The sequence below is a fragment of the Danio rerio genome, chromosome 17 (genome assembly GCF_052040795.2).
Source record: "Danio rerio strain M-AB ecotype USA chromosome 17, GRCz13ab, whole genome shotgun sequence".
In the NCBI taxonomy this organism is placed as follows: Eukaryota; Metazoa; Chordata; class Actinopteri; order Cypriniformes; family Danionidae; genus Danio; species Danio rerio.
In genome coordinates, this window is record NC_141037.1 from 38,286,567 (window position 1) to 38,310,512 (window position 23,946).

Sequence of the window (23,946 nt, forward strand, 5' to 3'; positions counted from 1 at the left end):
TAACCATGGTCATCTGTGTTTACTTAATACAAAAAGAAATGTTTCTATATAATATTAAACAACGCTTCAAGTTGCAGAGTATGGGGGAGCCCTATTCAGAGCCCTGTAACTAGATACAAAAAGAGAAAAATCCTCCAGTCCAGAGGGGTTTCTGCTGGTTACCAACAGCTACCAGCCTGTTCTCATTATCTCCTAAAAGTTAGGGGGTTTGACTTCCACGGTCCAGCTCCGTGGAAGGTTTTGAATGGATTTTGAGCTGCAGAGACTTATTTATGGCTGTGAAATTTAATAAGCAGAATGTGTGTAATCCTCTTCCCAGCTCAAGCAGTAGGCCTGGGGACTAACATGCACCACAAGGGTACGACAACACACGCTCGGTACACAGATCTGGCCCCATGATCAGAGAAAGGGCAGAGCCTGCTGTCCCAAACAGGGTGGGGGAAGTAGAATACAGCGTTTCGGCTTGGCAGTCGCCAAAGCTGGCAGAGAGCTGAGAAACTTTGTGTTGAGTGGGCCAGACTGAAAGATACAGGCGTCGAAACACAACAACTAGTCGAGACTAGCAGATGCTGGTCCAGAAGGTTACTAACAGGATGAGGACAGTCCACCACGTGGGCCCACGGGGATTAGGAGTCAGTGAGAGGTAAACAGATTAGTCCAGAAAAAGAGCCAGCGTTTTCAACCTCATCACTCCCCTCACACCCAGCAGAGCATCTCCGCACACTTGAGACCAAATCTGTACCCGCCATCTGTCAGGAATACCACCCAAACCTACAGTAGTGCCCACACACGGCCCCGTCCATGGAAGCCCGGACACATAATCGATGGAAATTAACTCTTTCTCCCTCGGACGTCAGATAAGTCAATACGGACTGTCTTTTCTTTTCCAAATGAGCAACGTTACATTCAAAAGGACATAATCTACTGCAACATGCCATTGAAAACAGGATTATTCCTCATTCTGTTCTTGTTTACCCTCCAAGCCACTGGAATCAAAGGTAAGCCTGTGTTTAAATGCAGTTTAACTTAATCGAACTCTTGGAATTCAGCAAAAATAAGCAGGACTAGTGGTAATGCACTGCTTGTGTGATTGCTCACACAATAGCATCTTTCTGCTCTCGGCGGTTGAATGAGCTTTTAAATATTTTAGAAGCCAATTTGCGGGAAACCCAAAGATTTTGTAGTATGCAAAACAAAGCCTTGTGACAAATCGTTTGATAACCTTTTTTTTTTTTTTTTTGAGGTGCATACGCCATTAGCGATTCCTTTTCGCTGCAATATGTGCGTTTCGCTAGCATTTCATGCGAGTTCTGAATGCCTCCAGTCTGGCTGCATCATTCAGAAGTGCCATTCATTAGCAGAGAGAAACAAAAGGCATTCTGTTTGTGGCCGTGTGGAACGCTAATCTTTTCTGGCTTGCAGCTTTGCTGTGGGGCCTCGCTCGTCGCTTCAGAAGTACAGCTCAATTAGCATCGCCGCCCCTCATGTCTGCACATGTACTCCGCAGCCTCACAAACACATGATCAAATGGCTCGCCCTGGTCTATCATTGAGAAATTGCACCAGTGGCCCTGCATCTGCTCATCTGCTAATTAACAGATGTGGTCAGATGTTCTCTGACCCAGAAGCGTATTGTTGAGACCTTTGCATCTCTAAATGATTGGCTCTCTGTCTTCTGCTGTGACTATCTTCTAATAGGGCCATATGTGACACTTGAACAGGACATCTTTTGTGTTTGATCATAATAATTAGACTGAAGGACCAATCTGATCTGACACCAAGACTTCTGATGAATCATGATTGTTACCAATTCAGTCAAGAAGAAGTCTCAAAAAATGTACGAGTCTGATATCATTATAGGGTCACTAAAGGTGTAGGTTGTGCAAAGATTAAGCAACAAACTAAATATGCAAACGTATACTTTGATATACTTTATTTACTTCTTATAAATACACTTGAAGATAAACTTAAGCAGAGTATAACTGACATATACTAGCTGAAAAGAATATTTTGCCAATACTTTTTGTCTTTTATTGAGATATATTCCTAATACACCAATTGTGTTCATTCTTTAAAATGAGCAGCCTGTAAAATACTGTATTAAATACTTTCGCATACAGTCTTACTAACTTGAGTAAATATAAGTTTATACTAACAAAACTCTACTTAAAGGGATAGTTCACCCAAAAATTTATATTCGGTCATCATTTAATCAGCCTTGGGTTTTTTGTTGTTCTTGTTGTTCTGTCAAACACACAAGAATATATACTGAAGAATGTTGAAAGCATGTTACTATTGATTTCCATAGTTTTTGTTTTTCCTACTATAGATGTCAATGGTTACTGATTTCTAGCATTCTTTAAAATATTGTCTTTTGTTTTTCACAAAATAAATGAACTATCCCTTTAAAGTGTATAAACATAGATCCAATTAAGCATAAAAAGGCATAAAATGGCTCAATAATTACCTAAAATTACTAAATAAGGAACATAGCAATATAAAGTCCAAAAATGATATACTATAAGTATTGTTAAGCTTACTTTATGACTACAAACTTTCTTATGGCTACCGACTTTCTAATGTGCTATGCCTATTTAAACTATAATTTTACTTATAGCTTAACATGAAATACAATATCAATGAAAAATTGTGCAGTTGTTCTAAGGTGTGCAATTATTTTAGATAAATGCACAGCTAAAGTGGTTACAAGCAGGTCTTGACCACATTATAGTTTCATATCACTATAATGAAGGGTTTCAGTTATTTTATAGCCTGTATCAGTCAGAAATCAAAAATCTAATAAAGAAAGCAAAGTTTCAATGGGATAGGAGAGAAACTACTGTTGTACTACACAGGGCTGGAGCAGACAAAAGTTTTAAAATGATTCCTTATTTATTCCTGTTTATGTAAAGCACTTTGAATTGCCACTTTATGAAATGTGCTATATAAATAAACTTGCCTTGCCTTAAAATGCAACATCTGAAGTCATTATGGCATAATAACTCAAGATCCATACAAAGTATCTTTGAAAATACCTAAACTTTACTGAAGTGCAGTACACTTCATGAAATTATCTTTTTATACAATGAAATGCATGTGTTTTTAGGTATAAGTTTATTAAAAACATACATCTATTTTTGCAAAACTTGCAAAGCTTGCAGAACAGATGAACACTAACAGCATTATATTATGCTTTTTCAAGATTTTCTTTCTTTTTTTATGATTACAGACAGTTTATTGATTAAAAGTGGCATTTTTCCTTCAGCAAATGCAGTTTTCTATCACATTTGTCTTTGTTAGCAATATAAGTTTATAGGGTGGGACTTTAAAGGTGGTCAAATCTGAACTTCATTACTAAACTACCATTATATTAAACCACCACAACATAAACAGTCCTTTCTTATTTTCTTCTGTTCAGCATTTAATGCCACTCAAAAACTTGCAAGATGATTTGGCACACTGTAAAACTTAATAAGTAAAGGTAATTTAAACCATTTGAGGAAATTGATTGCAACAAACCATTTAAGTTGAAAAACTAATCCTAATGAGTACTGTGAGCTTACTCCATTTGAGTAAAGGAACCAATTTGAGCACAGTAAAACCCAAATATTAAGAGAACTCAAACCATCTGAGTACTGTAAAGCCCAATAAGGCAACTCAAACCATTTGAGTTACAAAAACTAATCTATATGAGTACTGTTAACTTACTCCATTCAAGTTGAAGTAATGAGGTATTTAACCCATTACCTTCAACACCAAGTTCAAAACTCTTTTCAAATGAGTAGAATTAACTTTCAGTCAATTACGAGTTAACTACACTCATTTCATTTGATAAAGTTGACAGTTGGGTCTTACAGTGCAGAAATGTTGTTATAACACTTTTTTCTCTCTCCCATGAGCTCAAACTGAGACAGAGTACAGTTTCCAAAGCTCCTCAATGCAATTTTGTTTTCGTGCTATCTGAATGCTTTATCCCAGGCTATTTTATGCTAGCTAAGTTCTGGTTTACCCAGTGCTTACGCAATTCCCCAGTAGATAAGCCTGGTCAACAAAGGACGTTAGCATTTATAACATATATAGCACAAAGGTGTTATGTTACTGCTAGTAAACAAGGAAATCATTTCTTAGGGTTGAACAAGAGAACTGCTTGTTTTAAGAGATTCAGTAAAGCTTTAAACGTTTGGCTTTAAAAGTTACCCTCAGAATGTTAGCATACAGAGCGGTCTGTGTTTACCGCCTTCACTGTAGCTGCACTTATATCGCTAAAGCTAATACTCATCTACTAAATAAGCTCATGCTAATCTGACGAACAGAGGTCCAGTGAAGTCTGCGGGACCCCCTTACTGAGCCGGGCTTAATGTTTTAAGAAGCTCTCTGAAGTTTACCAGCTGCTCACATAACCCTCCATTTTGTAAACATTTAGCCTGTTTTAAAGGAGGCCCTGTACCCTACTTTTTTGCAAACTTCATGGTACAACATTTGAAAGGGTTATGAAGTAGAACTAATAGGATCTCCCAACATTCTCAAGAGATGTGGCTCATATCCTAATTAAAACAATTTATGTTTTATAATGAATCTGTGAATGCAGTATTTAAGAGTGAATTACAAAGATTGCACCAAAACCGCTAAGGAGATACCTGATTAAACTAGGCAAAACGGTTGTCATTTCATGTAAAAACCATCCAGATGTGGTCTGAGATGAGCTATTAACTGTGTAATTGCTCAATGCTTCATTACCAAAGTAGGTAATTAAATGCATCGTTGTGATTTTGCAGTGCATATGTTCATGAAGTGAAGGCATGAAGTGAAGTTAATGAAGTGAGCTTTGCTGTCGTTCGAATATCTGGATCGTCCATCCTGAACTTCACTGGTCTGTAAATAACAGTTTAACACCAGGTGTAAGTCTCATTACACCAAACACGTTAACTCTAACAGCTATCTCTGGACACAACTGATTAGGTAACAGGTCAGAAGGTGGGTCACATTGAGTATAAATACTCTTAGATGTCAGGATTGGTTAGTTTTAGGGTCTTTATGGAGTAAGAACTTCCAAGAACTTTCCCTCTAAAGAAAACTTAATCACTAAAATGTAATTAAAATTTAAATTTGAAGGGACAGCTCAAGCAAAAATGTCAATTCTATCAATCATTAAATAACTTTCCTGTCATTAAAGATATATTGTGCGAAGTACGACATGATATGCAAAAACAAAATAAGACACCATTTGGAAAGTTTGTATGTTCAATGTGTAGTTATGTGTTTGAGAGAAAGTTGACAAATTTGGTTTCAGACATTTTTATATTAATGTCTAAACCAAAGGTGCCCAACTATGTGGGCCACAGTTGGCCCATGGAAACCTTTAATCTTTAGCCTGTCATCCCATCTGAGAAGAGAGGGAGAATGATGGAGATAGTTTATAGATTATAAATTAAAATTTTAAATGTAACATTTTTGTTTGTTTTAATGTTAAGCTACAAATAAATGCTAACTGAAATTAAATGTTTTAAGTTAAATGCTGTAATTTAGTTTCAAATGTACATACTGTAACCCGACAGATAAAAGACAATGCAGAGACTTTGGTGAGGGACTTTTGGCAAAGGCAGATGTGGCTTGACTACTGTATGCCGCAATGAACTGAGTAATAAATGTGATTGTTCATGTTTTATTTGCAATTAATTTTATACTGCATTATTTAATATGATTCATAGTAATGTTTTCTATTTATATTTAAGTATTATGAAATAAATTAGGAATTTACGCATGGCAACTTTATGTAAAATAGATTGGTACATTTATCGTCGGCTCACAGCTCTCCATGATATTTGTTTTTTGGCTCTTTATATAAAAGAGATCTAGATAAAACAACACAATACAAAACAATACGGAAGATTTAAAAAAAAAAAAGCTATATTTGGAGGAATATACCTGATTTTCAATCACAATTTTTGTTATTATAATCAATTGTCAATTTCTAATATTAAAAAGAGCTTTAAATTACAATATTTTTATTTGAAGTTAAGGAAATTGTACTCAAGAGCTCTGCAGGATGAAACAGAACTAAACATTATTTGCAAACACATACACAAGAGTACAGTACATGAAGAGAATTTTCAAGTGACATTTTACATACTGTGCACAGTGCAGTTCTCAGCATAATTGAGTACACCCTATTTTGAAAATGAATATTTTTATTAATTTCTCAGTGAATATAGGCAATGCATTTTGGTGAATTTAAAGAAAACAGATTTATTATACAGATATATGTATTAAAATAATATTTTAGTCACCAAACATATTTAGAAATAGAAAGATAATACAGTTCAATTCTTACAAAATATTGCAAAAATAAAATTATAACCTTACATTTTTTGCTTCTCTTGATTTTTCCTCTTTTTTAAGATTGTATTTAATATTTTTCGATAACATAATTTCAAGAGTTCACACTTAGCCAATGATCTATCAAAGCTTGTTTGGCATGCTGTCCCGGGAGAGAGCCCCGAGCTCAAGGGATCCTCGAGCCTGGCCACCGTGCCGCCCAATCAATGTCAAGGAAGAGAATTGGGGAGGAAGGGGGGTTTCTTTCAAACGAAGATAATGTGGACAGAAAACTGTGGTTCTTTATAGTTGCTTAGGGCTCATATGATTGGAAGATAATGATTAGCTAATACGAGACCGGCCGTGATAAATCATAAGCACGTGATCCTCTCGAAATTAGTTTATAAACAAACTACACTTTGCCTGTACTAGTTTTTGGGCCGTTATTGTAAGCTCCAGATTTGGCTTCAGTACTGACTAATCTAACGTATATGCACAAATATATTATTGTATAGCTTCCTATTTAAAAATATGAATTTAAATGATAGATTTGTGAGGGGTGTACTTATATATGCTGAGCACTGTAGCTATACATTGAACACTGCCTATTTTATTTTTCACACAACGAAAGTGATTGGAATATATAATTGTTTTAGCAGGGTAATTACAATTACAAAAAGCATTTTTTCCCTATTGAAATGTGATAATTACTCTGATGTACGGGAGCATGTGACCACACAAAAGACGGTCAGTTCTGACATCCTTTGGCAACAGTGTGTGCGTGATTAATCTGCACTTGAACTTCAAATGAACACAACGTTCTGCAATGGTGCCATTCACAGTGTCTCTAATTCCCTGACCCGAGCAACCAGGGAAAATACGCATCCTGATCACTAACGTCGTTTTAAAGAGAGCAATCAGTCTTTGTTGTTGTTATAGAAACCATCAGTATTAAAACCACAGTCTGTCACTGACATATATTGAACTGATATTGTATGCAAGCAAGAACAACATATTTTGTCCTGCAGTGAAGTTAGTAATGCTAATTTCTTCATATTTTGCGTTGTTCTTTAACTACAGCACTGTGATTTCTGTGATGCAGGAACAAGGAAGAGAGTTTAACACTAAATGTCAGAATTAGTTACATCTTAGATTAACAAATTAGATGAATAAAGAGTAGAGTTGTACACCTAATCACATCACAATATGGACTATTGTTTATAACTATCCAACCCCAATAGACTGTGCATCTTTGTGAATGAATGGCACATTCCACAATAACACACCCACACAAATCTAAGAATCCATTCACCAGCATTAATGTGTTTGTGTGTTTGTGTGTGTGTGTGTGTGTGTGTGTGAGAGAGAGAGAGAGAGAGATAAAAGCTGCATTGCATGTGAACACAAGGAGACTTCTTTATTGTTTTATTAGTTTTCAGTTTAAAGGGCCATGAAACCCCCCACTTTTGGTTCAAGTCTATCTCTTAATTAAAAAAAAAAAAATGCTACATGATGGGCGTGGAGCTCTGTGAGCAGAGGGAGGTGTGGCCGTGGCCAGCAGAAGGGGGAAAAGAGGGGAGCGAACAACTGTCAGTTGGCTCACAAAATTAGACACAAACCTTGAGGAGACTATAATAATAATAATAATAATAATTATTATTAAAAAAAAAAATAATAATAATAATAATAATAATAATAATAATAATAATTCCTTACATTTATATAGTGCTTTTCTGGGTACTCAAAGCGCTTTACACAATGGGGGGGAATCTCCACATCCACCACCAGTGTGCAGCATCCACCTGGATGACACGACGGCAGCCATTTTGCGCCAGACCGCACTCCACACACCAGCTGATTGGTGGAGAGGAGACACAGGGATGAAGCCAATTGGGATATGGGGATGGTTAGGGGGCCATGATGGACAGAGGCCAATGGGCAGATTTGGCCAGAATGCCGGGGTCAAACCCCTACTATTTTTCGAAGGACATCCTGGGATTTTTAACGACCACAGAGAGTCAGGACCTCGGTTTAACGTCTTATCCGAAAGACGGCGCTCACTGAGCAGTATAGAGTCCCTGTCACTATATTGGGGCATTAGGACCCACACAGACCGCAGGTTGGGCGCCCCCTGCTGGCCACACCAACACCACTTCCGGCAGCAAAAAACTTTCCCATGTGGTCTCCCATCCAGGTACTGACCAGGTGCAGCCCTGCTTAGCTTCAGTGGGCGACCATGTGAGAGTTGCAGGGAGCTAGCTAGACCCAAGATTTTATAGTTTACTAAGTTAAAATGTAAAGAAATAAACAGTATTGTAATTTATTAATTTAGTAAGGAGAGTAATTTAATGTCCTGCTATATTTGTTATGCATAATTTTAATATACACAACCACAATTTGTTATATCATTATAAAGATAACCAAATAAACCCTATCAATGAGGAGGAATTCTCTCCTTCTGAACCCTAGGTCTGAATGCAGACACAGTGGATAGCAGTGCAGCAGGCTTTACCCCTGTCTAATCCAACCATTAACCTTGCTGTTATTCTGGAAGATTTTTAAAAAAGGCGAACATGGCAGCATGGATATAGGCGATGTGTTTGAATGGTAACGAACTCAACTGATAAATGACAAAGTCCGCCATTCTCCAATTCTCATACAGCTCTCTCGATAAAAAATGCTTGCTGCAAACCAACAGCTTTGCTGTATTGGCCCTGACAGCATTGTAATGTAAAACATGCAACAAACTGTATTATAAAAACAAACACATTCAACCCTTCATGAACGGCTAAATACTTCTTGCCGTCCACAGACAAGGTCTCACCCAGTCATTGGGTCTCACAACTAGGCAGGTCTGCCTTGTCTTCAGAATGCACATGCTCTCATGAATAATTGAGAAGCTGGTCTTCTCATAGGATAAGAAAACTAAGCTCTTGAATAATAATGAGACGCGTCATTACTCTAGCAGTTTTGCGCTACATTACCGATTTTTTTAAACCCGCTCCAAAAATGATTTTAAACCTGGAAGATGAAATTAGCTGACAAAAGCTCAAAAATTATCCAGTTTTCCCCTCAATTAAAGCTGACAGGTGCTAACGTTGTCTTAACTGATGCTCAACACACACAAATCTGTTCAAATTAAAAAAGTACTCCAGGGAAACTTAAACCTTAAATTTGAGAAAAACAAAACGTTTTATTTAAAAAAAAAAAAATAACTCAATTAATAAATTTAAGTTTCATGATTTAAATTAATCCGACATGCTTTTTTTGTCAGATAAATCTGATTTGAGTTATTAAAGTGAAGTCTAGAGCACAAAGCAAAAAACAAAACAGAAAGCAAAAAATAAATGTAAACAAGTAAACAAACAAACAAACAAAAAACTTTGGGAATGGATAAAACCTAGTTTGGGATGAAACTTTTGAGGGACAGTAGATGTTCTATTTTTCTCTGACATTTTCTGTTATGCTGACAGTAAACAAAGTGTATACATTAAGCAAAATCTGCATCTTAATATCAGCATACTAAATGATTGCATAGCAACCATTTTACACTGGTTATTTCCAATTTTTTCCTCTCGCTCTTTCTCTCCATCTCTCTCTTTCTTTAGGAGAAATTAGAGGGATCAGTCAGGAAGAAAATCATTCTAAGCAGATAGCGGGTGAACACCGAGTGAATTTTAAGCGGGAGCAGGAGGGTGTGGAATAGAATGTAGGCGAAGCATGATGGGGGGAAAAATAAAGTCCAGCACATCAGGGTCAGAAATTAACCCCATGCAAAATTCAAGGGGACAGAAAAATGACCCTGTGCAATTAAATTAAATCAATTACAGCTCACACAATCACAGCGTGATGTTAAAATAAATGCAAAGTGCTGCATCTGATTTCAGCTTTGAGGATTATAACCAATTATAGATGTTTCTGTTCAATTGTCCAATGGCCAATCAAGTTTAGATTACTCACAGCTGACAATGAAAGTCATATTACAAACAACAAAGTGCAGATTGGATGGATGGATGGATGGATGGATGGATGGATGGATGGATGGATGGATGGATGGATGGATGGATGGATGGATGGATGGATGGATGGATGGATGGATGGATGGATGGATGGATGGATGGATGGATGGATGGATGGATGGATGGATGGATGGATGGATGGATGGATGGATGGATGGATGGATGGATGGATGGATGGATGGATGGATGGATGGATGGATGGATGATTATTGACAGGTTCAGTGATTATAACAGGTTTTACTAAAATGTGTATTACTAGGACTAGACTAAAGTAATGAACACATTTTGTCTGTGTAGCCAGAATATAACGTGCTGCTTTAACTATGTTCTGTATATCAAATATAACCATATATACCAATATGATATATAATCTTAAATCATGCGGCATGGTGGATCAGTGGTTATATAACTGTTGCCTTACAGCAGGAAGGTTAATGGTTTGAATACCGGCAGGTCCAGTTGACATTGTGTAGTTTCATGTTCTCGCTGTGTTGGATTGGGTTTCCTCCTGTTGCTCCAGTTTTCCCCAGTCCAAAGACATGTGCTACTGGTGAATCAAACTAAATTTGTCGCAGCGTACGAGGATGAGTGTGCTTGGGTGTTACCCAATACTGGGTTGTGGCTGGAAGGCATCCGCTGCATAAAATAGAAATATCTGCATGGAATAGCAGGTGGGTCATTTCACTGTGGCGACCTCTGAGACTAAGCCAAAAGAAAATGGATGAATAAAAAATATATATATAGTGTATAATCAAAATTAACAATACAATTTAAAAAATATATCAATAATAATGTCATGTTTTATATGAGTTTATTTCATGATTTAATGCACTGGGCTTTAATTTTGCAATTGTTGAGCAGTATTAAATAGTTTTATTGACAAAATTCTACAATTATCTAATTTTTTAACTTTTAACATTTCTAAAAGTTAAAACATTGTAAAAAAAATCTAATTAAACATGCTAAAACATGCCATCTTTATGCAAGAAAGGGACTCAGCTCTAAAGTAGTTAAAGTAGTTAACTGGACTGACATAATTTACTAGAACTTCTATGTTAAGCTGCTTTGACACAATCTACATTATACATTGAATAATTCACCCAAAAATGAATGGAAGATATTCCCTGAAAACCTGTAATTACCCACTTCCAAACAAATATATGGAAGTCAATGGTTACAGGTTTTCTGTAAAATATATCTTCGTGTTCATTCAAAAAAAAAATTTTTTTTTAAATCAGCTTTGAAACAATTAAAGGAAGAGTAAATGATGATTTTTTTGGTGAACTATTTCTTTAAGTCAATAATTATAGCAGTTGAAATTCAGATAAGTTGGTATTCTCAAATTGACTTTTAATTTTAAATCAAAGATTATCTTTCAGCATTTTCTATCTAAGAGCTCTGTGATTCCATCCAAATGCATCCGGTTTACTAGAACCCGCGATCAGACCTTTGCTTCTCTTATCTGGTAAATGTGTTTAACATCTGCTGGGACAGTGTTATAACGGACGGCTTAACTTAGGCCTAATCCAATTAAAGGTTCATTCAGCATACTAATCATAGAGTTAAAGAGTTGCAAATGGTCTCAGAGCGTGCGTAATTACACGAAGTGTAATTATATGATCCATCAGCTTACTGTCCGCAACTAAAGTCAATCCGACTCTTCTAAAACAATGACCGCGTTCTGTTTTTGTGCCATTTGCAGAACCCACTGCTGACGACTTGGTTTTCAAGATCAGAAATGTGAAGTACAGGCACTTTCTGGAGACTCCGCAACAAAACAGACAGTTGACAGATGGCAGAGATTCACTTTCTCTAGACCGCCATCGTGCAAAGAGATCGGCGCTGTTTGGGACGGGGGTGAAAGTCTGTCCTCAGGAGAGCATGGCGGAGGTCATCACCAGCCATAAAGCCTACTATAAACTCAGAGGTAGGACAACATCCACCCTTAGCGCCACCAGAGACAGAGCCTTCAGCATCACTGCCAAATTTGGCTACAACACCTCAGATACTCATAAATCATAATTAACTTCCCAATCGTTGGTAGCCTTCCGAGAGATGAGAGATCAAGCCAAGCTAAAAAAAGTAGTGGCTTTGAGCCAAAAGTAGCATACTTCTTTTTTTAAAGGCTTGTCTCTTTTTTTAGCCTTTCAGTATAGATTTATACGCATTACTATAGTACTACAATGAAGCAAGGAAAGTAAAATTGAAGTAAAAAAAAAAAAGCAAATCTTGTAAGACTGTAAAAGTAAATTGACTGAATTACAAGTTAAAGGAATGGAAATTGGCTTTATCAACAATATTTAGTCATAATAGGAAAAAGCATATACAGCTATAGAAAATTAAAGCTATACAAAAAACTAAAACAATACAAATAGCTAAATTTATGTTTGATTTATTAGGTATAGGTTATAACAATATATTAGCGTATTAATAGCATATAAGTGATTTTGTAGATAATAAAATAAACAAATGTTATTTCTAATACTCATACTCATAAATCATAATTAATCTTCAAATCCTTAATAGCCTTTGAGTTATGAAAGATCAAGCCAAAAGCAGCATACACTAAATGAAATACTTTTTCTGTTCAAACTACTTATTTAAAATGAGCTGAAACAACAGAAGGCTTGTGTTTTTTTGTGGGACTTAATTGTTTCATGTTCAATGAACCCAGCGTTTTTACAGTGTACTATGTTTAAAGGCTCATCTCTTCTTTCAGTGTAGATTTTATGATTTTCTACACTGTAAAAAATGGCCTTGATTTCAACAGTAAAAATAAAACGTTAAAAAGCTACAGTATAAATCCGTAACCTGGATATGTTCCATAATGGTATGTTTCCTTAATCTATACGGCGAATAACCGTAAATTTTCCAGATTTCCCTGCATGGCACATCAATTTTATGCATTTTGTTGACATTAATATGGATCTTTTTTGTTTTTTCCCCATCAGTTATGCACATTATAGATTTATGTTACATCTAATGTTGATAAACAATGTTTATTTCATGACTTTAATTTCATGTGTGTTACCATACTGGTGTTTAGTAGCTGTGTGTATGACACTGAGCACCTTCTATATGCTGATACTCTTTTCTGCTTGGGCAAAAAGTTGATTGTGATGAGCATTGGCTCATTATATAACTTCCTCATCACCACCTGCATGTGGGTGTGCTAACGTGTCTAACTGTGTAACAAAAGATGTGTAGATGTTGGTCCTTCAAAATACAGACATATTACTGCTATAAATTAATAAAATACGGTAGTTTACCGTAAAAATGAGAAATTACTTTTACGGTCTGTACCATGTTTTTAAGGGTAAAGTACTGGCAACCACAGCTGGTGGTTTTTGTACCGTAAATTTTAAGGATTTATATTTAATAAAATGTAAGAAAGCAAAAACTAAAACAAAAATAAATATGTATGCATATCTGCTTTAATAGGGTATATGCCAAGCTAGTGCTGTTCCCATGCTGATACACTTCCGGTGACCTGTTATTGTGAACTTTTTTCCATTTTATACAGTTGCTTATACAGCATCGATGTTGTAATGTTATTAAAATACATTCAATTAAATAAACTTTAGCATTTATTTAGTTTCTTAAGCGTAAAATGAGACAAAAAGCTGTTTACTCGCACACGCCCGTCTGAATCGGCAGGCTAACGCAGAAGCTCCATTGAATATATTGGGGTAAAATAAATGCTCATTTTATAAAGATATGGCTGGGGAAATGTAATTTAATGCAGTGTTTCTTGTACAATCTGAGACCCACTTTATATCGGATATCACTCAGCTAGTGGAGATCGCTGATTTTTAAAGAAAACAGACCTTAAACGCACCGGATTTTGCATTGGCATTCAATTCGTCGGAAGCGCTTAACCCAGGTTACTGGCAAATTAAAAGTCCTATTAGCATGCTTCGGCATACACCCCATACCATTAAATGGCTTTACTTTAAATATATGGTAGAATTTAGTGACAAACAACCCAAAACACAATTATTTATTCAGTTAAAATTTAACCTAGACAATTTGTACATGCTTGACTCAGGAACTCGATTAGTGCCACAATTCACTTCACTCAGAAAAGCACACAAACACATTGCTTTACTTTAAATTAAGCACAGTAAGCAAAACCCATCAAAATGTAATTTCTTCATTGAGGTAAATATCTCCAGTCCAGAACTGCAGTTGTCAAATTACAGTCAGAAAGACAATTTAGAGATGACAAGCAAATGTTGTTGTTGTTGCAATGAACACAAGAATTACATTTACTTCAGAAAAGAAAATACATTGATTGTGCTTTGTACAATCCAGGCTCATTGAAATAAAGTGCTTCAGCCTATATTTTGTGAAACCACAAAATGCACGGTACCTTTCACATTTGCTTTTGAAAAAGTTTTTGGTTGGATTCAAGGAAAAGTTTAGATCGATGGATTGCAGGTCTAGGTCAGTGGTTCTCAAAGTGGGGGTCGGGAACCCCCAGGGGAAAATCACAGGACAATGTACGGATAACAAAAAAATCAAATAAACTTGATTGAACAATTAAAATGACCATATTTTATCCATAAGATACAGAAGGTAATAATATTAATAATAATAATAATAATATTTACTAGTTACATTAAAAAAACCAACATGCAAATAAAAAGCCTTCAACCTTTCAATATATATTTTTTCCTTTGGATTGTGACCCTTGGGGTGTTTACATTATACATTATATTTATAATATTAATTGTAATATCCCTTTGACTGCCCCTCTCACAAACGGTTGACCATGTTTTGACTGTTAAGTCATTTGAACAATAACTGTTTCCAATAATGGCTTATACACACACAGCATTGTTGGTTTCCAAAAAATAAATAAAATAAAAAATAAATATACAAGTATAATCATGTTGCACTAGTATCTTGATGTTGGTTTTATTGTTAAAAAAATAATACAAATAACAAGAAAGCATGTTAATTAAAAATCTTAAATATTTTACGGCTTTAAAAAAAAAAGTGATTTAGTATTTAAAAAAAGTTTTATTTGGAATATTTTGGTACACTTCATATTTTCAGATTTTTTATTGTATATGGATTAATTCTGGTACTTTTAGCATAAATCAACATCAACCATTTGGTAGAGACTGATATTTTAGAAATTATGGAATGTGTTGAAAAAAAGTTATTGAATGTGTTAACTAGCGACATTAGAAGTTAATAAATGCAATCCAAACATTTTTGTCTTGGTGGGGCAGTTAAAGGGATATTTAATAGTAATAACAAAGTTGCAGCAAATTGATTTTACAGCAACATGGTAAACTTTGACACCTTTACGACACTCATGTCAGTACAACATTAAAAAAAACATACATGATTGAAGATAAAGGAAGATCTTCAAGTGGCAGTCTCCAAAATTAAACCAAGAATATGTGTTGTCAGTATGCTAGTGGCTATATTGGCGTATTGGTGTGTGCACCATGTTGTATGTTTATAACTGTACAATCACCCACTAAGGATTTGTCATCTGACACGTGCAGCTAAACGCACGAGAAGCAACGCTTTTGCAAAAATGTAGGCCGAAGCATGTATTTCCAATGAGCAAGGGCTAGATTTGTGTTCCATTTCTATTTACTGAATATTGTTTTTCACAACCTGATGATGCACAAAAGCCTATAGCCAACATCAAGAATGAATGTCAAGAAAAGTAAAATATTATCTACATTGTTTTTCACCAGACTCCATTATATATCCTTATAACAAACAACGTGCTGCATGGGACCTTAATACTTTAGTCTTTTTTCATCCAAAACAAAATTCTTTTGAATCTGAACAAGATATTTAGAAGAATGTTGGGAACTGATAGATGTCAAATTGTTCCTTCAATGGGGGTCAATGGCAATTTATCGTCAACACTCATTCATTCATTCATTCATTCATTCATTTTCGACCGCTTTTCCGGGGCCGGTTCGCAGGGGCAGCAGTTTTAGGAGAGAACCCCAGACTTCCCTATCCCCAGACATCTCCTCCAGCTCCTCCGGGGGGATCCCGAGGCATTCCCAAGCCAGCCGAGAGAAATAGTCCCTACAGCTTGTCCTGGGTTTTCCCTGAGGCCTCCTCCCGGTGCCTGGAACACCTCCCTAGGTAGGAGTCAAGGAAGCATCCGAAACAGATGCCCGAACTACCTCAGCTGACTTCTCTCGATGTGGAGGAGCAGCGGCTCTACTCAGAGTTCCTTCCAGGTTTCAGAGCTCCTCACCCTATCCATAACAGTGCGCCCTGCCACCCTTCAAAGGAAACTCATTTTGGCCGCTTGTATCAGAGATCTTGTCCTTTTGGTCATGACCCAAAGCTCATGACCAAAGGTGAGAGTAGGAACATAGATTGACCGGTAAATTGAAAGCTTTGTCATTTGGCTCAGCTCCTTCTTTACCACAACGGACCGGTACATCGACCTCATTACTCCTGCCGCTGCACCATTACGTCTGTCAATCTCACGTTCCATCCTTCTCTCACTCATGAACAAAACCCAGAGACACTCCTCTACCTGGGGTAAGGACTTTCCTCTAACCTGAAGATGGCAAACCACCTTTTCCGGTGAAGCACCATGGCCTCGGACTTAGAGGTGCTGATTCTCATCCCAGCCGTGTCACACTCGGCAGCAAACCGCCCCAGTGCATGCTGAAGGTCCATGTTCAATGAAGCCAACAGAACAACATTGTCAACAGAGATGAAATCCTGTGGTCCCAGAACCGGACCCCCTCCAGCGCAAGGCTGTGCCTTGAGATTCTGTCCATAAAAATTATAAACATAATTGGCGAAAAGGGGCAGCCCTGCTAGAGTCCCACATGCACTGGAAACAAGTCTGACTTATTGCAGGCAACGCGAACCAGACTACTACTCATTCAAACAGGGACGAGACGGTCGTTAACATAGCGCCCCTGACCCCATACTCCCCGAGCACCCTCTACAGAATGCCACGTGGGACAAAGTATTTAACAAAATATGTGTTAATAAACGTAAATGATAAACTTGAGTAATAAAATGTTTTTTTTTTTTTCATTTTTGGGTGAACTTTCTTTTAGTAAATTTATTTATAAACTAATTAAGAGAGGATCACGATTGCTTGCATTATTCAATTTATGATCATCAATCAGACGATTTCTAAGCCACTATAAGTAATCCAAGTTACTTGCCATCTTCGTTTTGAAGAATCCCCCTTTCCTCCACTAGTCCTCCTCCTTTCCTAGATGGGTGGCACGGTGGCCCAGTGGTTAGCACTATTGCCTCACAGCAAGAACGTCACTGGTTCTAGTCTTTACCAAGCCAGCCAACGTTTCTGTGCGGAGTTTACACGTTCTCCCCGTGCTCACGTGGGTTCCCCCCGAGTTCTCCGGGTTCCTCCCGCCATCAAAAAACATGCAACCCATATTAATTGACTAATCCAAATCGGCATCATAGACATGCTCCTAGTAAATAGTTATCTCTTAAGAGTAATCACTATCTGTTCATTAGCTACTACAGCAGGGGAGTTCACGAGATCTACCTGAGCTCAAACTCCCCTCTCGCCTTGCAAACGGGAGGGAGCCCCGGGCTCGAGGATCTTATGAGCTCAGGGCTCTCTCCCGGGACAGCATACCAAACAAGCTTTATAATCAATCATCAGCTAAGTGTAAATGCATGGCAATTTGGAAAAGTTGGAAAAGTGCCTGCAGAACATTACTTAATTCTTTATTACTTATTTCTTTTATCCATTACTTATTTATTTATTATTTCTTTATTTCTTCGTTTGTAGTCTGAAATAAAACAACGATGAACACCAGGGTGAATAAATGATGCCTCCATTTTAATCCCTGTGTGAACTACAGTATTAATAATGTGCTATAATTGATTTTGCCATGCATTTACAATTACGAACATAAGTCCACATGGGAGTGAATATTGAGTTTTCCTTTAGAAGTCTATTTTTCTATCTGATCTGAAAAATTCCAATACAGTCAGACTAATTTAGTCATAGTAAATAATACTTCTAGCTTGAACAAAACCCAGTCAGTTTAGATTTTTAATGACAAAACCTGCAGCTACCTGAAAAAATATGTCTTCAGTGATATTAAATTAATCAAAGAGAGAAGCCAAAGGTAAACCATCAGATGACACTCTTAATTAAAAGTCCATAATAACAGTGTTGGCAAAAGGACATGGTAGCAAAACGGTGGCATGCTAAAAACTGTTAAGCAAGTAACACCTCTGTCAGCAGTGCAGATAATTAATTATAAGTGTCCTGACATGTTTTTATCGGGTCTTTGCTGTTAATTCTCTCCGTCTCCTCTCAATTCTCTAACGGCCTTCTCGAAATATTCCCCATGATATTTAACAGTTTGTCAAGAAGCTGTGTGGGAGGCCTTCCGGATCTTTCTCGACAGAGTTCCTGACACCATGGAGTACCAGCAGTGGGTGTACGCCTGTCAGAGAGACTCGCTTTGCATGGAGGATTTGGCCCGAAATTTCAGTAGCACGCAAGAGCATCTTGACATCGTAGCCAGTGTGAGTGTTTGCTGCCAATTCAGTCTATTCATCTTGCCAATGTTATTGGAGAGTGGGGACTAAAGTACCATTTTTCATAACAAAACTCATAAATAAAAAAAATGCTTTAGGAGAGAAGTATATTTTATGTGTGTGGTTACTAACTCACAAATGTGGTCCATCAATATCAGGTGGGATTTTGTACAAATGAAGAACAACAAAAAATGCACATTGTAACTTTTGACCAGTTAAAAGTAACAACAATATATACTATATTTTCTGGCTTGCACCTGTTTATATTAAATTGAGTATGATCTTATTAATATGTTAACTGTAAACATATTTAGTTCTTATTATTTGAAAAAGGCGGCTCCGGTCTCTGGGTGCTCCTGTTTCCCCCATAGTCCAAAGACATGCGCTATAGGTGGACTTGGTAAACAAAATTGGCCATAGTGCAGTGTAATGAGTGTGTGTTTCCCAGTACTGGGTTGTGGCTGGAAGGGCATCAGTTGCGTAAAACAAATGCTGGAATAGTTGGCAGTACATTCTGCTGTGGCGATCCCTGATAATCAAAGACAGGAAGGAAAATGAATGAGTGAACAAATATATATATATATATATATATATATATATATATATATATATATATATATATATATATATATATATATATATATATATATATATATATATATATATATTATAAATAAAAAGTAAATAAATTAAACAAATAAATAAAAACAAATAAAAAAATTAATTAATAAGGATAAATAAAAAATATATTAAAAAATAAAGAAAATATAAAACTAAGCAAAAATAAATAAATAATTTAATTAAACAAATTAAACATTAAACCATAATAAAAATAAATAAAAAGTAAAACAAATAAGTAAAAATAAATAAAACAGAAAAATAAGATAAATAAAAATAAAAGTAAAACATATAATTAAAATAATGTATCATTAAATAAATAAATAAATAAATAAATAACAAATAAAAATAAAATAAATAAAAATAAATTAATAATTAATTTATTTTCTTTTTTACTTAGTCTCTTTATTAACCTGGGATCGCCACAGCAGAATGAACCGCCAACTTATGCAGCTTATGATTTATGCAGCGAATGCCCTTCCAGCTGCAACCCATCACTGGGAAACATCTATACACACTCATTCACACACATACACGATTGACAATTTAGCCTACCCAATTCACCTGAACATCATGTCTTTGTGGGGGAAACCGGAGCACCCGGAGGAAACCCACATGAACACAGGGAGAACATGCAAACTCCACACAAAAATGCCAACTGGCCCAGCTGAAGCTCGAACCAGCGACCTTCTTGCTGTGAGGCACTGTGCCACTGTGCAGCCTAAATAAATAAATAATAAAAGTAAAATAAATAGGTAAAAATGAATATATAAATGAATTAATTAAAAATATTAAATAAATAAAACATTAAATAGATAATAAAAAAAGGGCGACGCAGTGGCCAGTAGGCAGTGCTGTCGCCTCACAGCAAGAAGGTTGCTGGTTCGAACCTTGGCTCAGTTGACGTTTCTGTGTGGAGTTTGCATGTTCTCCCTGTGTTCGCGTGGGTTTCCTCCGGGTGCCCCGGTTTACCCCTCAGTCCAAAGACATGCGGTACAGGTGAATTGGGTAGGCTAAATTGACCGTAGTGTATGAGTCTGTGTGTGTGTTTGTGTATGTTTCCCAGGGATGGGTTGCGGCTGGAAGGGCATCCGCTGTGTAAAAACGTGCTGGATGGGTTGGCGGTTCATTCCGCTGTGGTGACCCCAGATTAATAAAGGGACTAAACCGACAAGAAAATGAACGAATGAAAAATCAAAAATAAAAATAAATAAATAATAAAACAAATAATTTAAAATAAAATAAATAATTCATTTACAATTTCTGCTCCATTAATTGTATGGAAAGTAACCCAACAATACAAATATTAGTTATTTAAAAATATTTTTATTATCAAAAATACGCAGAGTTATGAAAGAGTTATGAAAAGGAGGCAGCTCAATCAGAATTTTGCACTCTAAATGTGCTGTTACAGCTTGGAAAGTAAATGTTGTCGGGGTTCTAAGAAAACAGTTTTGTTACTTTTCTTCCATGTTACTTTCATCCCCATTCTCTGCCAATATTATTAAATGTTTTTGGCTTTATTGCACATTCTCAAACTTGTTTGTCATTTACAGAGAGTGAACCAACTGGATGAACAGGATAGGTAAGAACCCGAAGATGATTGAGGGCTTCTTGGTTTCAGTATATATGGTATGGCCATTTGCTTGTTTTCATTTTAGACTCAAACCCATCAGAACATCTCGAATGAGGTCACCTGACTAGTGGGAGATGAGAAAATCTCAGCCTGTCCTTTGAAAAACAAAGTTTGTTCATATTTGGTGGCCTAGCTAAACACTGCTCTCTGACCTGATCCACTTTAATAAGAGGGATCCGTGCCCAGACATATTACGCTTGGGTGTTAGAGCCACACAAACACACTCGGGCTTATATGCAGTCAAGCCCTTTATCGGGGACAATGAATTTGATTGCATTTATCATTCTCGGATTGAGTCGTCCCTTCTCAACATGCTTTCAATTGTTTTTCAGGGCTCTCACACCTGCACCAGGCGAGAAATGTAAGTCCTCGCCATCCGGATGAGAAAGAAATGCTGGTTGATCTTATACAAACGTAACGTGATTGATGGCTTTTTATGCTTCAGGTTCAAAGAGTCCTGCTGAGCTTTTCATCATGGAATTTGACAGCGTACGGCCACTAACTCTTGCTTTGGAGAGTATGCACTTAACATACTGATGAAGTTCGAAACAAACAAATTGACTATTCTCTGATCTAATAGGAAACTGGGGCACCAGATGTTGTCCCTCAGAGGCCGGTGGAGCACATTGTGCGGTTCAGTGTGACTGTGGTAGACCCGGTCTACAGCGCACTACTGAGGGATCCGGCCAGCCCTCAATATGAAGACATCACTCGCAATCTTCATGATCAGGTCAGGCGAAATGACTGTCAACTATTAAATGTATGATGTTTTGTTTTATTCTTTCTTTTTGAAGCTACTAACAGGGTCTGTAGTATTTACTGACAATATATTAAGTCCAAAATAAAGAGGTTTTCAAACTGGGAGCTGCAAAGAAGTGCTAGGAGGTTTTAGTGTAGGATAAAAAAAGTCAAATAAAATAAATTTAACTATTACACACAATTAATGCATGTTTTAGTCAAATGAGTAAACATACACAAAGAATTGTATAAAATCAATTTAATGAAAATTATCTCATACACATAATTACCTAATAAATATCTGTTTTTCAAAAAAACCAAATAATAATAAACCAAAACATAATGATTTAATATTTGAAAATAAAACAATACAACATGTATTTAAATAAATAAAAAGAAGATTGAGAAAAAATGACTGAACAAATAAATTAATACAAACAAGATTAAAACGAATCAATTAAAGTAAATAAATGCAGTAATGAATAGAAAAAAAATACCTTTATAGAAAGTTATAATTTTATCATTGATGATATAAAAAAAGTATAATAATACTAAAGCAGGGGTGCCCAAACTTTTTTGTATTAATGGCCAAAAAACAAATATCATAGAGATCCGTGGGCCGAAGGTAAAAATAGCAAACTATTTTACATTAACACTGCCATAGGTAATTGTCTAATTTATTTCAAAACATTTCAAAATAAATAGATGGACGCAAATGGCTTTCTGTTTGTCCAAAACCAAAAGCTTCAGCTAAAGCAGGATGACCGTGATGTGCGGACGTCTTTCCATTCCAGCACTTGCTTTCATGACCGTCACCTAGCAACGGCCGTAAACAAAACAGCAGCTCAATGATGCAAGCGTACCAGGGTTCAGAAGGAAAAAAGACAGCGTGAACATAAACCAGCTGAGAAAGGGGGAACAAACTTTGGTACGGTCCAGGCAACTGAACCAAGTGTGAAAGCACCCTAAAAGATTGAAAATGCCCGTCTTTAGAAGATGTACTACTAATCAGAGTGCAGAATTCTAATTAGAGAGTATATGATCTGATTTAAATAAACAAATAAATAAATAAATAATTAAATAAATAGTTAAGAACCATCTTTTCATGGTTACCTTTATATGTTCTGTTGGCTACTGTTTAGAAGTAACATTACAAGTACTAATAACATACTCACATTAGAGTATTAGTAGACTGTTATGACGAAGGGTAAAGTGACAAATTTGTTAAGTTAAAATTTATAGTCAGCTGGTGGATCATCAATATTGTGTAAGCAGATAATAAAGTCTACCAATACTCTAATGACTACTAGTAGACAAAGTTACAAGCAGTCAACAAAATTTCTACAACAATTTCTTACTGAACACCAACAATGTGATATTGCAATATAAAAAAGGCAAATAAATAGCTCAGGTTTGAAAGTAGCTTACTGTAAAAGATCAAAAAACAGGAAAGCCAAGCAATAATTGGGTAAGTTCAAAAGCCGGCCTGAGATTAATTAAAATAAGGCCAGAGCCATGGCACATGATTTTTCAGCATGGCAGCATGTCGGACAATCCGTAATCTAAGGGTTACGCAAGATACGGTACAAAGATTATTGAATTATGTAGTTACTGAAATTAAGATGTTTTTTACACAAACATTTTCATTTATACTCCTGCAGATGCTGCATGCATTCGACAAACTTCCTGGGTTTAAAGAGATTCAAGTGCTGGGATTTCGGTAAGTTGATGCTGGAACTGTGGGATTCAGCAAGATATTGCAGTCCATTGAACTTGAAAATTGTATTTTTGGATGGGTAATTTTTCTCAGTGTGGCAACTTGGGGTAAGTACTTGAAGAAATACTTGTGTTCAGAACAACTGTGCTTCAATTATTGCACCATTATGTTCTGCTCTATTGTAGACTATGTAGAACTGTATATTCATACCATAACATACTGCTACATTGACGATTGTAGCTTTTAAGACAATTGCAATCACTATCCCTCATGTTCTGTCGAATCTTAGACAGCCAGAATGCGATCAACATGAAAATGCTTATATTAATATCGAACTTGACTCATCCTTTAATTTCATCAAATCCA

The 23,946-nt window shown here is 36.3% G+C and overlaps 1 protein-coding gene across 3 annotated transcripts in view; it reads left to right on the top strand.

The window, feature by feature from the left end:
• Window positions 1–484: 484 nt before the first annotated feature.
• impg1b (interphotoreceptor matrix proteoglycan 1b) overlaps window positions 485–23,946 on the top strand; it is a 57,657-nt gene continuing 34,195 nt past the window's right edge. For all 3 annotated transcript variants that reach the window (XM_087290815.1, XM_087290816.1, XM_087290817.1), the window contains exons 1-8: window positions 485–998; window positions 12,036–12,260; window positions 18,693–18,859; window positions 21,046–21,074; window positions 21,458–21,486; window positions 21,571–21,614; window positions 21,706–21,855; window positions 23,525–23,583. In XM_087290815.1, the coding sequence (XP_087146941.1) occupies window positions 932–998; window positions 12,036–12,260; window positions 18,693–18,859; window positions 21,046–21,074; window positions 21,458–21,486; window positions 21,571–21,614; window positions 21,706–21,855; window positions 23,525–23,583 (770 nt within the window). In that variant the 5' untranslated portion in view covers window positions 485–931. The remainder of the gene's footprint in view (window positions 999–12,035; window positions 12,261–18,692; window positions 18,860–21,045; window positions 21,075–21,457; window positions 21,487–21,570; window positions 21,615–21,705; window positions 21,856–23,524; window positions 23,584–23,946) is intronic.